The sequence below is a fragment of the Opisthorchis viverrini genome (genome assembly GCF_000715545.1).
Source record: "Opisthorchis viverrini unplaced genomic scaffold opera_v5_193, whole genome shotgun sequence".
Lineage (NCBI taxonomy): Eukaryota > Metazoa > Platyhelminthes > Trematoda > Opisthorchiida > Opisthorchiidae > Opisthorchis > Opisthorchis viverrini.
The window spans coordinates 218,287-235,314 of record NW_008751853.1 but is presented as its reverse complement, the minus strand read 5'-3'; the positions used below and the strand labels follow the sequence as shown (position 1 = coordinate 235,314).

The 17,028-nt window shown below is 47.2% G+C and overlaps 1 protein-coding gene across 1 annotated transcript in view; it reads right to left on the bottom strand.

Moving 5' to 3' along the window:
- The window catches only part of T265_07991 (hypothetical protein), a gene marked incomplete at both ends in the record, with an annotated part of 80,166 nt that overhangs the window by 58,231 nt on the left and 4,907 nt on the right, over positions 1-17,028 (bottom strand). Inside the window, one exon of the mRNA XM_009173672.1 lies at positions 2,856-3,150. Coding sequence (XP_009171936.1) covers positions 2,856-3,150 — 295 coding nt within the window. The remainder of the gene's footprint in view (positions 1-2,855; positions 3,151-17,028) is intronic.

Here is a 17,028-nt window from a genome sequence, read left to right as displayed (position 1 = left end):
TTCAGCCTTGTGGACTTTCTGGACAATGGTCCTATATAGTTCTTCCACCGGAGCTGTCCCCATTGTGACTTGTTCGAAGAAGATGCGCATTCCTGAAAAGACTGCACAGCAGATGTCTCGAAACCACGTTTGAGGGTCGGAATTTCTGGTCCAATAGCAGATGAAATCAAAGGTCAGCACACAGTGGTCGCTATGTCCCAGTGGAACGTTAATTGTTACCTGATCAACGAAGTGTCTTTCGTGGGCGGTGACCAAATCCAGGAGGGATGGTAGTTGGCGTGCGCGGTATCTGGTGGGTGCAACGACATGGGTCCAATCTGTTAGTTAAACGACTTCAAGCAGCGCCGCCGCAAAAAGTCCACCTGATTTGACGCGCTGGAGCTCAATCCAGGAGGCCTTTGGGTGAAGTCACCGGGTCCAAGCGCTCTGTTAAACGACTTCAAGCAGCGCCGCCGCAAAAAGTCCACCTGATTCGACGCACTGGAGCTCAATCCAGGAGGCCTTTGGGGCGTTGAAGTCACCTACAAGCAGGAGATGAGTGAAGTGGCAGTTGGAGGAGAGTTACTCAAGTGTTTTTATGGGGAATTGGTCATCTTCAGGGGGACTCGAAGGGCTACGGTAGACCACGTCGAGAAGGAGAGAATCGGACCCGAGATGGAGAGAATCGGAGAGAATCATGTCAGATACTCACCACAAATTCCATGAATCCAGCAACCTCTTAGTGTGTCATCCAGGGAGTACGAGCCTACGGCAGTGCATCTTCTCAGCTTACTCCGCCCGCAACTGGAAGTCTTTACGATCGGTTTCGATAAATTTCACACCAACATACACTTTTGCACTCAGTAGACAAATTCCTTACCTGTGAAACCGTAGCCGCCCTACCGAGAACCCAGCTGCCCCACGATCTCTTTTACGAATCGTTCCCAAATCGTTTCTGGAATTGACGAAGATACAGCTGGTAGGCTAAAAGAAAAAAGCAGCTAAAACAATAATTCAAAAAAACAAGACCACTTTCTCACCATACCATGCTCTCTCTTCGGCTCTCCTGAAGCAACGGTTACCCGCACTACCTGCTTGATCAACATATGCTCTATTACTGGCCCGACTTCTTCCCGAGGTAACTTATACCAGGTCTCTTTGTGCTTATCCCTACCCTAGACTACCCTGTCCGCTGTTTTTAATGAGTGGTGCTTCTTCTTTCTTGGCTCCAAGCGACAAAACGTAGAGAGCGTATTCTTCGCCACACAACCCACTGAGCACGCGCACACATAACATTGCTGTAAGCCCCTGTTTGTCTTGATACCTCACTCCGTCATCGCCTGGCCACGGTTCACACGCTCTGGGCATTTCCGTTCTGTTCCCGCTGTCCCAACGGGAGCTACCGCCTAATTTGCTGCTCGACCACATGTCTTTTCCAGTGGATAATCGCTGTCCGGCTGCTTGAAATGACTGAGCTGTTTTGCTGACCTGGTTTCACCCCAAAGTGATGAAATACCTGGTAGCTGGAGTTCTTTATCGATGCACAAGTCGCAATTATGACCGCCTGATGGCACGCCAACGTTGCAGATTTTGTAGCATGTACGACGGATGAAAAACGTCGTGTGGTACCCGGTACGTCCTTCAGAGAGGGTCACTCCCTTGCGTCACGCCATTGTGCGTTCGTAAGCTCGCTAACACTCCAGTGGTCAGGGTGCTTCGCCAGTCGCTGGTGTTTCCGAGCATAGCCTTTAATTCAGAAAATTCATGAAACAACACTTATTTTTTTGTTCTTTGTTCCGTTTGTTGCCAGTGGAGTTGACTCGTCTTGGTTGCCATTTAACTGGCAACTCTTTAAACTACGGGTGGAAATGAGCTTACCTTATGTCTGTTAAAAACGAAATTCGTTAAAAGCAGATGGATAGCTCGAAGACATCCTGCGATGCCCACGTCTTGGATCGACATGCTGAGCTGTGGCTGCCCTCTTATCTGGGTTTGCACCGCGGCAAAACCCACTTGGTCAAACAAACAGAACTCACGCTCCTACCTGGTCTTCCGGGAGTGGACACATACAGTGATATATACATATGAGGCTCTTAAAACCCAACTACCAGCACACAAGACGGGAGGCCACAGGCTTTATTCTCCATTCACCACTTTTTAATTGGAGATGATAACAGTGCTTCGAGAACTGGCGACTATTTTCCTACAGTCATTTTTTCTCAAAGATGATAGTACTGTCCAGCTCATGTAATAAATACCAGATGAACCAGTCCATCACCTCGGTAGTCCACTCCCGTCAATAGTTATACGTTTGATTTTCCCAACCACACCAAATCTCTGCGTGCTTACATCGGCTTGCTTTGAATCTCTTGTGATATAATATCATATATTAGCAAATTAAGCCCCTGCTTGGTCTCTAGTCTATTAAGTACATATCTAACCTTATCCCATCCCATTAATGTCGTCATCCTACTTATAGTGAACCTTAGGATTTTCCTATTAATGCACATTATCTTATCTGATATCTCCCCAAACTTACGAGGCTTTACTGATCCCGTCCAGTTCTCCCGTCTCTCCAGCTTTGGAAATACCTGATTTGGACGTCCTGTTTTGTTGACATCCACTTCAATTATCATGTTATTTGCATCCACATGGATACTCAAATGGATCAGAAAAAATAGCTGCGATCTTACATCTTACCCAAATTGCACCGTTTTCGAGAAATACACTCATTTGCAAACCAATTTGGTTTTCACGGGAGACTCAATTAAATCTCTCGTCTATGATGTCCTCCAGCCGGATGTGCTACTCGAACACAGTACAATTTGGGTTCAAGTAGAACATAAGGTTGACGGAAACTCGGGGACTGCGCCTACCTGGTGAGCTCCAAGAAGGGCGAAACCGGCCGTGGGCTGTCGGGGAGTTTTCAGCAACCTTGTGAGTAGTTTCCTTTATGAAAATATACTGCGATATCTCGAATATCGTGCCAACTGAATCACGAGGCGGCCTGTGTAGAACAGTCAATGCATCGAGCGTTTGAGAGGATGCGTAGGGAGGGAATAGTTGGGGTGCGCCCGCAAATTGGGTATGACATTGCTGTGTCACCATTGGCCCGACAGACTCCGGTTTTCGGGCAGCACCGTAACGGACGTCATTCTTGTAGTGAGTGATCTGGAAGGTGTAGCTTTTTTTCCAGGTTGACCAAGGAAATCCGCAGACTTTAGACGAGGCCGATGTAAGATCGCAGCTATTTTTTCTGATCCATTTGAGTATCCATGTGGATGCAAATAACATGATAATTGAAGTGGATGTCAACAAAACAGGACGTCCAAATCAGGTATTTCCAAAGCTGGAGAGACGGGAGAACTGGACGGGATCAGTAAAGCCTCGTAAGTTTGGGGAGATATCAGATAAGATAATGTGCATTAATAGGAAAATCCTAAGGTTCACTATAAGTAGGATGACGATATTAATGGGATGGGATAAGGTTAGATATGTACTTAATAGACTAGAGACCAAGCAGGGGCTTAATTTGCTAATATATGATATTATATCACAAGAGATTCAAAGCAAGCCGATGTAAGCACGCAGAGATTTGGTGTGGTTGGGAAAATCAAACGTATAACTATTGACGGGAGTGGACTACCGAGGTGATGGACTGGTTCATCTGGTATTTATTACATGAGCTGGACAGTACTATCATCTTTGAGAAAAAATGACTGTAGGAAAATAGTCGCCAGTTCTCGAAGCACTGTTATCATCTCCAATTAAAAAGTGGTGAATGGAGAATAAAGCCTGTGGCCTCCCGTCTTGTGTGCTGGTAGTTGGGTTTTAAGAGCCTCATATGTATATATCACTGTATGTGTCCACTCCCGGAAGACCAGGTAGGAGCGTGAGTTCTGTTTGTTTGACCAAGTGGGTGTTGGCGCGGTTGTGGGCTGTCGGAGAGTTTTCAGCAACCTTGTAAGTAGTTTCCTTTATCAAAGAATTTCTCGTAGTTTCTTCGCCTACAAACTGCGCCCTTGCAATATAAATTGCTCGGTTTCGATCTTATACGTCGTCACTGTGTGGCGTATCACCAACAATAGCATAACATCCATGTAGAAATCATGTAAGCTGCCGGGGATTTTTTAAAAAGACACGTTACATCTTTAGCAAACAGGGAGCGCGACTGGAAAAAACATGTAGATACGCTGTTACATTGCACGTTAACCAAATATTTATATATGTTAATAAAAGACTACTGAGCCGTTCAGTAACTCCTCGTAGGTCGCGAAAATGAAAAATCGAAAATTTGTGAATGTAGTGATATTCAAATTGGGGTTCATCAGGTTAGAGTGACCTCGTTCCGGAGGCGGCTGGGGCCAGGTGAAAGGTTCGTTCGTAGCTGCAGTCAAGGGAACAAGTCGGCGAGAGGACAGAGTCAAAATTAAAAAGTGAATACTTGCGGGTATGCCATCAGACCGGCAATGAAAGTGCCGCACGATCACTGGCCTGACATACGCCGGTTTCAGGACGGCCCATTGATGGATGACATGTTTGGGTTGACTGGGCTGGAATGTAAAGTTCTGTGAGCAGCGGAATTTTTTGGTTTACCGATGGAGTCCGCAGGGGTAGAACAAAACCAGTGTAAGATATCGAGCATTTTTGGACCCAGCTGGGTGTAAAGCACAGATCAAGTGGAGTTAACGGCGGTCCAGCAGGCGTCCGAATGAGGTATTGCCGAGGATCAAAGCCTGAGAAGAGGGCGGACACCACTTGTCACAGCAGATACGGAAACCATAGAGAAGCTTGCAATATGCTGCCCAAATTGGCGGTGTACGCAGTATGTCTGGGGATAACACACAAGACACAGATCCATATATTCCGTATAACGGGTAGTTATCAGGTACTCCCATTTTATGAAGTAATTTTATTCTCTGCTCGCAGCACCAGGTTTAATGAACAAGGCGTCAAAATCGTCTTCTCTTCGTGATAACATTGTTCGTTATTCTCAACGAGTCCTAATGCGTCCTGGTCGGGGGCCTTCGTTCAGTAATCTCATCACCGGATTACATAGTCGTGATAACATTGTTCGTTATTCTCAACGAGTCCTAATGCGTCCTGGTCGGGGGCCTTCGTCCAGTAATCTCATCACCGAGATTACATAGCAGACCAAGGCTCCACGTATTAAAGGCAACTGCCAAAACATATGTGAAATGGAGTATCTCAGGAATCTTTTAGAATTCAACTAACCTCGTTATCTAGACCGAAGTCAAAACCAATTTCACCAAAATTAAACGGATGCGAGTTGGCATAATCGTGGAAGTGGATTGTTTCACTGAAAAAGACATCCCACAAACAAGGGGTGCGAATTCTGCCTGCTATTCCGATGCCCGCGGGCCGCCCACGACAACTGCACAATTAAGCCCATGCCTGCCAGCATGCTACTTAGAAGCTGAGCACCATGCAGCGGAGTTAATTATGAGATGCGAACTTAACTCATAGGACTTGTACTAGTGGTGTAAAGCCCGGTTCGGGTTTCGGTCAAGTGCGGCTACTACCGTAGGTGAGTCCTCACGTGTGACCTAGCCGCTTCACCACACTGCGAGCAGTCGCCCGAGATGCGCTCAGTTTGCGAGTTTGCCTGGGGCCAATCGACACAAGTTCGAACAAGGCCCTTAATTCTGTTTCTCCCAGTAAACTTATTGCGAGACCCCGCCAGCACAAATTGCTGCGACATTTCCGGAGTAACAGCATGATGAGAAATTAGTGGGTTTTTCGGCTGGTGATTGTTCATCTTACCGGCAGAAGCAATTGACTATGATCGTGCTTGTTAACGCTATGCAGCAAGAGTCGTTGGACCGTGGTCGGACGAATCATGTCAGCTCATGCTGGAAGGGTATGGTCTGCCCCTGGCACAAAGCGGTCTATCTCCAGCTCCAGTGGAATGGATGCGACTATAACTCTTGTATTTATGGGTTACTTGAATCGCCTATGGCTTTGTGAAGGAGTTGCATTTAAGAAGCACAACGACTGACCGGTAGAGGTGCTTCGCCAAGTATAATGGGATCAGCCGTGGTAAAAGTAGCAAGGAGCGATTTGTCGAAACGCCACAAACTACCAACGACCGGTTTTTCCCTTCTTTGGAAAACTGGGCGCAGTCACCAAGCGTTTATCAACCTCAAGTTTTCTTGAGCCCAATTTTGTGCGATTCGCAAACCACACTCACATGCACACTAATTTTTTCTTAACGGGGACTCAGGTTAATTCCAGCTTCCTCTAGCAGCTAAGGCTGCAGCGTTCTGATAATGTATTGGACACATTGAACCTTAGCTTGCAGAAAAGAGTGGCGTTTTCGATATCCAACTCAGAGCGTCGCAGGCAATAGTAGTAATAATATTAATCGTTCAACTCCAACACATTTTCTGTGTCCAATTTCCAAGCCACCTGAAACGACCACGAGATCCGATGTATCTCAAGGTTTTCTAAGCCTGTCAAGAGCAGCGGAGACATCAGGGTTGGGTGTGAATCACCAACTTCCGGTCACTTACTTTGTGGTTTAACCAGTGAGTTGTTTCAAGCCTGGAAATTCCTACTAGGTTCGGCGCGACTCACCTTCCGGTGAGGGGTCTAGGCGTGATACTCTTGTGCATGGTTAGACCTGGTTGACTTCAAGGTATGGCTGTGCCAGGATGACAGCCACTCGAAACTACCGAAAGAAGGCATGCCCTGATTGGTGAGAATATAGACAAATCAGAATAGAGTATTATCGGCTTGATTGTTTGGCTCCGTGACGAGGGTTACCACCAGAGCTTGCCAGAAGTCCCGTAATCACACCATAATACTGCTTTAGTAATCTTTTATCTCTCTCAAGGACTGTCTCTAGCTTCCGTGTCTCTGGTGCATGGTACATAGTTGGAACACCAGGATGGGGAATAAACAGGGTTTCAATCCACCACATATGTGGTAGCAGCATATGCTGCTATAGCGGCACTGGCATCGAGTACACTCGATACCAATGGCTTCCTTGTTATTTTCTGCCCAGATTTCATGAACGAGTCCTTGAAGCTTTAGGGACGTAGTGCGAATAGCCTAGCACTGGGCCTCGTCTCCGTTCATTTGTATTGTTGTTACACAATAAGGCTCTCAGATAATGTTCTTACAACCTCGAAGCATCAGTTTCCAACACTGCTATGCTGTTGATGATGATATACTCGGATGGCGACAGAGATATGGCCTCGTGGGCAGCGACTTTCTGGTTGTTGTTGCAGCATGTATGCGATGTTGCCAAATTCCTTAGTTCGGTAAGTCTTACCACAATGATATCTGGTTGTGGAGCGCCTGGAGTGAGGGATAGGTCGGGTTTCAACACAGACACGGTGGAGCTGAAATCAGGAAGGCACCCCGGCAATGACTACATGTGGTTATTGGTGAGTCGCTGATTCAGTTGGCTTCGAAGTTGATGCGTGACTGGGAGGTGGGAGCTGTGGTGGCCGATTAGAGGAGGCTACTAACTGAGGAGTGTTATGTCTATCGGTGTTCGCACGTGTTTGGTAGCACCATTGCTTCTCGGTTCTGGTGAACTACTTTGTTCATCAGTGATGAAGCTAAAAAGCTAATTCAGCTGTAGCACCTTTTCGGTGAAGTTGAGAAGCAAAGGTCGGATTCGAACTACGAACCTTCCGGTCGGTAAATTCGTGTTCTTATCGCCGAGCTATCACCCCGATGAAGCTGAACCACTTTTTAGGCTGCGTGGCGGTGGTACACTTCCCAGTGCACCCTGCAGATGTATATGACCTGCACGTAGTCAGGAAAAAAAGAAAAGAAAGCGTTCAGCTGTAGCACCCTTCCGGTGCCTAGCTGTCATGCCACCCGAAGGAAGCACGAGGGTCGGGATACTGCCAGGTTGCCCAAGCCTAGACAGGGACGCAGTTAGGACGCCGCTATAATTCGTCGGGACTAGAACCCCTGGCGATTAATTCCTTTAAATGAGCACATCATCCATGTTTTGCCAAAATATGATTGGTGTTTCCACCAAGTGGCGGTCAAGTATACAGGAACAGGCTGATCTACATTATTTCGTGGCTTCGATCTGCAGATGCGCTCCAGCAGTCAAGGTTCGAAGCTACTGAGGAGGAGGCCCGTGCTTTGAATCTAACCCTGAGTTTTCGCTTGATCCTCGATTTACATGGCGGACATGCGACGAAGGGGTGCCATCACTCAGCTTCGTGAGCATGTCTGGAAGAGGCAGGGGGCGCCGATGTATGTTCGGTACAGCACCGGAGCAAATGGAAAAAGTAGGTTGTGGAGGACACTATCTGGATAGGCTTTGCGAACTCTTGGGGTCCGTAGTCGAATGAGTGCATAGCGTTGCAAGAAGTGATCCAGCGAACACCGCGAAATGTTGGTTTGTGCAAGGTCACCTCCGGACGTTACGTCAATGGGATTTTCTTTTGAATGTAGCTCCAATCCTATGGATTCAAGTTCGGGGTATGACAACGTATAGCATGGGGCTTGCACGTCGAGCCATTGAAGCTGCAGTTTCATCAGATGAAACAGTCGACTTCACCGGCCAATTACAGCTTCCTTCTTGGAGCATTCTTGGCCAAATGTTCAATCGGATTCGCGCGATTTTTTCAGATTCATTTCTGATTTCGTTTACCAAGCGTAGCGGTGTCAGAATCCGTGTGGAGTTGCAGATTTTCATTGCTTGCCGTCAGAAACTTCCTTCGGCAGTCGAAGTCAACTGAACTGCGGTCGACGAATCTCGCGGTAGTATGATGACTGTGCCTTCAGAGATCTATTTAGATGTGTTAGGTGATTGTGGCTGGTCGTACTATAATATAATTGTCAAGATGTAACACCCTTTAGGCGTCTAACTTCTGTGCTACCCAAAGGAAGCGCTGGGCTGATGTACTGTTGGGTTATCCAAACCAGAGAGGAGCAGTCGAGATACTGATGTTGGGTTTGAACCATGGACCTTCCGGTCGGTAGGTTCGTGCCTTAACCACTGAGCTGTCTCGAGCTGTGGCTGGCATATTCATGGCGCTCAGGCTGACGGTAACTAGAGTGTCAGCAACTTGCAGAACGTTCGCTGTCTTTTCCTGTTCTCAGAGCTCCTGAGGAAGACTGAATGGAGAGCATACACAGAACTGCTGGAGGTGGTGAGTAGATGACGATCATGGCCATGTCATGCTTCAAGTTGGTAAGGCGTTTGAATTCTTTGTTGAGACTGTGCAATACCATACCAGTATCTTATTTAATCCTGTTCAGTAATCGGGCATCCTGGGATGAATTTAGATGACTTGCCACGAGCTCTGAGCATTCCCGGTTGACAAAACCAACAAACGTGTCGATATCGTCATCACTTGTCTCTGTCAGTTACTGGCAACGGATCTCGAACAGCGATCTTTGGTCACCGAATATGTCACACGGTTTTGACCGAGTCACTAGGGCCAAGGTCGCGGGGTAGCTTTGGGATAATGAAGTTCGTGTACAGATCAGAAACGTAGCATCCACGCGCGGAGGACTTATAGAAGCCGTCAGTGTTTGACCATCGGTGTTGACCGCGTCTGGTGGAAACATCAGATTAGCAATGCTGAGGTACGCCAGGTGATCTTCACAAAAAGAATTCCCCAACCATGGATGAATTATACCTCGTAGGTAACTTTGGTTAGGACACATTCCGCATGCCAGTGGTCCCTCTGTATCGCAGAGGTCTTTTTGCCCAGCCCTGTGCCAAATAGAAACAAGCGTGAGGTAGACAGTCTATGAACTGGCAAGGAAGTATGAAAGCTAAGTCAGGCCGACAACTGCCGCTTTCCTGGATGGCGAAACCGGCACTCACTTCCTTAATGGTTACTGACACTGGAAGGAGTGATTCATTTTCGCAACCGGTGCCTTTGGTGCACCAAAGCCATTTCCTTTCATGGGACGAGATGGCTCAGTGGTTAGAGCGCGAATTTAGTGACCGGAAGGTACGGGGTTCGAACCAAGAGAAAGAAAGAAAGCGTTCAGCTGTAGCACCCTTTCGGTGCCTAGCTGCCATGTTACCCGAATGAAGCACGAGGGCTGCAATACTGTCAGGTTGCCCAAGCCTAGACAGGGGAAATCGAGTGGCGGAGGTCGGATTCGAAAGACGGACCTTCCGGTCAGTAAATTCGCGCTCTAACCACTTGGGCCATCTCGCCCCCAAACCTCTGCCTCTCGACTTCCTCTGTCTAGGCTTGGGCAGCCTGGCAATATCCCAGCCCTCATGTTTTCCTCTGGTTGCATGGCAGTTAGGCGCCGAACTGAACGATTATTCATTATTATTTCCTTGAACGCGTGACTGTTCATTTCTCAGAACTGCTTGACAGTGTCATCACCCCCAATGCCTTGACCGTGTCTCCCCCGCTTTCGCGACTTCCGGTGACCGAAACTGTTGCAGCCGGAACCGGCGTACCCATAGTACGTGGTTCCTAGCTAATAAACTGACTGGCTGAGCTTAGTACATGACCTGTAGCTGATAAACTGAAAGAAAATGAAGTGAACTGAGATCCATACAAACAAGGAAATGAACACCGAAGTTTCGGAGCCCACCTGGCGTTCGCCTCATTGTTTCATCGGCGATGAAGTTGGGCATAAATAGGACGAAAATCCATGTTGGATGTTAGTTTTTGTACGGAGGCCGTTGGAAGTTCTTTATCCATTTATACGGCCGGAAGCATGTGAATATGGGAACCGGTTAGAGCTCAAGAAAGTTCGGTGGATAATACATGAACTTACTGACCTGAAGGTCCGTGGTTCGAATCCGACTGTCTGTACATATGGGATTCCCCTAACATCTGAGAAAATACAGATTTACGGTGTATGCTGTGTGGAAGGCTGCCGGATGCTTGCAAGGTGTTCGTAGCCAGCAACTCAGTGGTCTGACCCGGCTGGTTGCGGCAAACTGGCTTAGTCCGATGGCGCAGCGATTAAGGTTTAGATGTATCATAGTTGATGTTACTACACAAAGCAGATGTATGAGGTAGGTTTTAAGTATATTTTGATCATATTGGATAATCCGCTGTGGTCAGAGTGGACCGTTGGACTCTTGGAGTGTATGGTGTTCCGGACTGATCTTTTCTAGCCCATTCCCCTCAAGGGAAGGCAGTATCACCGCTTCCATAAATATGGTCGCTTGGAGGAAACTCCTTACTGCCTCAAAACATCCACTACAGAAGACAGTTGGACTTTACTTCCAGACGGCTTTGTGCCAATGTTACGGATAGTAGAGAGCTGGCCGCTCTTCATCCGGATGTTCCATGTCGGCTTCCCTAACATGGTTGCATCTTTGGGAGTGGTGGCCAGCCGGACCATTTCGTCACTCAGTCAGAACGCTATGGCCAGGTCACAGCCTTTGGTTGGTGTGAGCATTGTCGACCGCAGTTGTACAGCTCGATACAGTTTAGTGGTTAACAACCGGAACTGTTGTTCAAGTGGTCCCTCGAATCCAACCCAGGCTTTTTTTCACTCCTCTCTTGGCTGGAATAACTTGGTCGCAGCTAATTCTCGTGCCTCTTTCGGTTCACGTAGATGCGCTTTATCGGTAGGGAGTCTCAGCTGAATATGACTTGTATTCTTTTTCACATCTCATTTCTGAAGGTGAGCAGAGAACAGCTGCTGCTAGGTAAACTGACATCCTTCTTCGTACCACCCTACTGTATGTGCATTAGGTCTAAAACATCATGCTCCAGAATGTACAGTCTCTGAGCATTCTCGCGATTGAAGAGGCATCGGAGGTTGTAGACCTCTAAGTATCGCCGTAGTGGTTTGGCTCCGACTAAACATTGTTCATGCTGGCACCACCCCCTGAATATTTCCATTATATTGACTCCCCTACTTATTTTGGCCATCGTTTATTACTTCGCACATTGTTAATGTTGTGCTAATTGTTTTTCTTCGCTCACCAATAATGAACGGCCTTTTTCGTTCAGCTGTAGCGCCCTTTCGGTGCCTAGCTGCCATGCCACCCGAATGAAGCACGAGGGCTGCGATACTGTCAGGTTGCCCAAGCCTAGACAGGGGAAATCGAGTGGCGGAGGTCGGATTCGAAAGACGGACCTTCCGGTCAGTAAATTCGCGCTCTAACCACTTGGGCCATCTCGCCCCCAAACCTCTGCCTCTCGACTTCCTCTGTCTAGGCTTGGGCAGCCTGGCAATATCCCAGCCCTCATGTTTTCCTCTGGTTGCATGGCAGTTAGGCGCCGAACTGAACGATTATTCATTATTATTTCCTTGAACGCGTGACTGTTCATTTCTCAGAACTGCTTGACAGTGTCATCACCCCCAATGCCTTGACCGTGTCTCCCCCGCTTTCGCGACTTCCGGTGACCGAAACTGTTGCAGCCGGAACCGGCGTACCCATAGTACGTGGTTCCTAGCTAATAAACTGACTGGCTGAGCTTAGTACATGACCTGTAGCTGATAAACTGAAAGAAAATGAAGTGAACTGAGATCCATACAAACAAGGAAATGAACACCGAAGTTTCGGAGCCCACCTGGCGTTCGCCTCATTGTTTCATCGGCGATGAAGTTGGGCATAAATAGGACGAAAATCCATGTTGGATGTTAGTTTTTGTACGGAGGCCGTTGGAAGTTCTTTATCCATTTATACGGCCGGAAGCATGTGAATATGGGAACCGGTTAGAGCTCAAGAAAGTTCGGTGGATAATACGTGAACTTACTGACCTGAAGGTCCGTGGTTCGAATCCGACTGTCTGTACATATGGGATTCCCCTAACATCTGAGAAAATACAGATTTACGGTGTATGCTGTGTGGAAGGCTGCCGGATGCTTGCAAGCTGCTCGTAGCCAGCAACTCAGTGGTCTGACCCGGCTGGTTGCGGCAAACTGGCTTAGTCCGATGGCGCAGCGATTAAGGTTTAGATGTATCATAGTTGATGTTACTACACAAAGCAGATGTATGAGGTAGGTTTTAAGTATATTTTGATCATATTGGATAATCCGCTGTGGTCAGAGTGGACCGTTGGACTCTTGGAGTGTATGGTGTTCCGGACTGATCTTTTCTAGCCCATTCCCCTCAAGGGAAGGCAGTATCACCGCTTCCATAAATATGGTCGCTTGGAGGAAACTCCTTACTGCCTCAAAACATCCACTACAGAAGACAGTTGGACTTTACTTCCAGACGGCTTTGTGCCAATGTTACGGATAGTAGAGAGCTGGCCGCTCTTCATCCGGATGTTCCATGTCGGCTTCCCTAACATGGTTGCATCTTTGGGAGTGGTGGCCAGCCGGACCATTTCGTCACTCAGTCAGAACGCTATGGCCAGGTCACAGCCTTTGGTTGGTGTGAGCATTGTCGACCGCAGTTGTACAGCTCGATACAGTTTAGTGGTTAACAACCGGAACTGTTGTTCAAGTGGTCCCTCGAATCCAACCCAGGCTTTTTTTCACTCCTCTCTTGGCTGGAATAACTTGGTCGCAGCTAATTCTCGTGCCTCTTTCGGTTCACGTAGATGCGCTTTATCGGTAGGGAGTCTCAGCTGAATATGACTTGTATTCTTTTTCACATCTCATTTCTGAAGGTGAGCAGAGAACAGCTGCTGCTAGGTAAACTGACATCCTTCTTCGTACCACCCTACTGTATGTGCATTAGGTCTAAAACATCATGCTCCAGAATGTACAGTCTCTGAGCATTCTCGCGATTGAAGAGGCATCGGAGGTTGTAGACCTCTAAGTATCGCCGTAGTGGTTTGGCTCCGACTAAACATTGTTCATGCTGGCACCACCCCCTGAATATTTCCATTATATTGACTCCCCTACTTATTTTGGCCATCGTTTATTACTTTTTGTGTTACCATTTAAATTAGCCCCCTTTGAAGCCGCTTGGTTGATTGTTTAGCTGCAGTTTCCAGACTGACTTGAAGCTTAGAGCTTCGACAAATAATGGTGCATCTTTTTGTGTTACCATTTAAAATAGCCCCCTTTGAAGCCGCTTGGTTGATTGTTTAGCTGCAGTTTCCAGACTGACTTGAAGCTTAGAGCTTCGACAAATAACTGGTGCATCTGAGCCATATGCATTGGCTTTACTTATCTGTTTCAGCCGTGCTGCTGATGTCGCTACCTCAGGCTGTTTCTGCTCTGCCACCGGAACTTCGGGTCGACCTGACCGATTTGGCAGAGGACCTTCTCGCTCTTCACTGTGATGAGGTTGTCTCCTTAGGCTGTACGGGTGGCAGTGCTGAGTCTGGCGCCGATCATTCCAGTTCGACGGGTACTCAACTACCGGGCAATCAACCACTTGTGGCTGATCTCATTCGTCGTGTCAACAAGGCTCGTGCTAACCTGCAAAGAGCCCAAGAGGTCGCTCGCAAGCTAACTGCATGTGACCTGGACTTGGAGGCACAAGAAAAGCTATTGTTGGCCATGTCTACATCTTGTATCACAAAGAGACAGTTAGTCTGCCTACTAAAACGCGAGTTACTGAAGTTCTTCAAAGATACTTCTGCCTATTTCGACTCTCCATGATGGCTGTTTTCGTTAGTCTTCCATTGTATATAATACATTCTATTTTCTGAAAACGTTTCAAACTTCTTGCCATGCCTCATCCTACAGGAGATGCATGAATTAGAGACATTCGTAACCAGTTCATGTCGGAAAACATGGTGAGCTCCTATCTATGGTGAGATATCATGAGAACAACACAGCCAACTAATAATACAAGTTTGGGGTTGTTATGCTGTCTGCAGGGAATAAGGCGACCCGGCTAACGATATCACGAGACGACGGAGATGGAGAGCCGTCATACTGTTTCTCATCTATCGTTTGTGTGAAAACAGATTCTGCTAGGGTTTCCGAAATTAGAAGGACGACTGTAATGCGCCTTCAATGTTTTTAGCTCAAAAACTTTCCCACTTGGCTGGTTCAGCCTTTAAAGAACAAGCTGGCATAGTTTTTCAGCCACCAATCCATAGTACTAGTGGGCCGTGTTTGAAATACCCATAACCATTTATCAGTTGGGTAAGATACCTTGCTACTTGGCTATTCTCCAGTATAGTCCGATGGGTTCCGAGGTTCATACCTTGTGATACGACAAGGAGTATCAGCTCCATTTTATCACTCCAGATGATCACATTTTCGGTTGTAGTAGAGTGGGGGATACCATGTTCAAACTTGAATCACCCAAGAAACATTAATACCGCGTCCCAACAGGATGTAGCGGAAATGTACTACTTGTTGTGCGTTTTCACTTCAAGAACGGAATCAGCTAGCGAAGCTCACTACGGACGTTAAAGCTTCAGTCATAGGTACAAATACAGGTCGGGAGACCATCACTTGTGCGTAAATTCGACAAGCACACCACATGGAACTGGTTTAGTGTTCACAATAGCGATTAGCTGAATAAGTGCTTTGAGCGTGAGGTTGTTCTTTGGGTTAAATGAGTGGAGTGCGGTTTTATTACATGTGCTTTGTTACGTGTAGATTCGATGGGACTGTGTGTAGATATCAGAACACCGCTTGGTTGAATGTGCAAGCTGGTTATAACCATCTCTTCAGTTGGTGCGATGTGTTTTCCTCTTCCAGTGCATGGAATGCATCCAAATGAGAGACGTTAGTCCTTCAAACCGCGGGTCGACTGCATTTGCTGGGCGAGTTCCACCCTGTGACATTTTCAGTTGATTATAAGCACTCTCCGCTGACTGCACACAGCGCATGTACCCCGTGCTCCTGGGTTAGGTGGGAGTTGTAGGGCCACAGTGATAAAAATGGATTGTCCGCCCATATCTGAGTGCGCACTGGTGGAATGATCGGTCGGCTTTGAAAATGCCAGTAATATGCTTGTTTGTTCAGTCGAACTCAATGCGTTTGGATAACATCCAACCAAGTTTGCGGTACAATGACTCCCTATGGTTGGGCTAAACCGGAACATCTTGCTCACAACATTTATCAGTGCTAGCTGGTGATGCGGGAATATATTGGACAAAATTTTCTGGACAGCCCGTTACTGGTTTCACTCTTCTTGGGGCGTACCAGGTAGGCGCAAAACCGAGTTTTCGTCGACCTTATGTTCGAATTGAACCCTAACCGCACAAACTTCGACAAAGACACTCATTTGCGTTTTCACAGGAGGCTCACCTAAATCGCCCGTTTATGATATTTCTCGACTCAGTGAGCTACACAAGGGCCACTTCTTGTTTCAATTGTCACAGTATTCGGGATATCGCAGCATAATTTCCTGAGGGAACGCTGCTCCTAAGGTTGTTGAAAGCCACTAACCACTAACCGTGCAGCGGATCCGGTTGAAGAATGTTACAAACGAGAGATTCGGCTGGAATTTAGGTGTCTCCCGTGAAAACCAAATCGGTGTGCAAAATGAGTGCACTTTCGAATTTTTGTGAAACTTTATGGCAATGTGCGAGCACTTATTTCTCATTGCTGAATAGGATATACATTTAATTCATAGTTGCCAGACTAGGGTTTCGTGAAGTTCTATCAAACATAGAATGCCAGTGGATTGAGCGGTCCTGACGGACATTGGGAAGAAGCACTGTATCTCGCTTCACTTCTGAAATTAGCGACAGTCCCTGGGTGCCCTGATAGCTGTCACCTTAAAAGTTGACTTTTCCAGGCCTGTAATTCAAAGTCTATCTCTGGTGACCAATCGTCTGCTGAGGATTGTTTGGTCATCGAATTGAAGTTCTTCCTGATAATTTCAACTATATCAGCCCCCAAAAGTCTCTCTGAATAAGCGTCACACGCGAATGGGAGGGGTCCACAGCAACGTTACACGTCGGTCAGGCCCTTGTGAGAGATAATCATCTCCAGGGCAATAGGAACCTATTTCATCGCGTTACTCTTCAGGAACACCGCAAAACTGTCTCTTTATCTTTTTCCGAATCTCTTTCCAGTTGTGGTTCAAATCCGTCACGAAGAGACTGGACCTTACCGTGGTGTGGCGGTTTGTGTACCTCGGCGACCCATTGAGCTATACTGGGGAGTGTCCGCACGACGCTCACAGGGTCTCTCATACCAGGTTAGTCCATGGGTAGAGGTCCGACGAACACAATCTCTTGGCCCTCC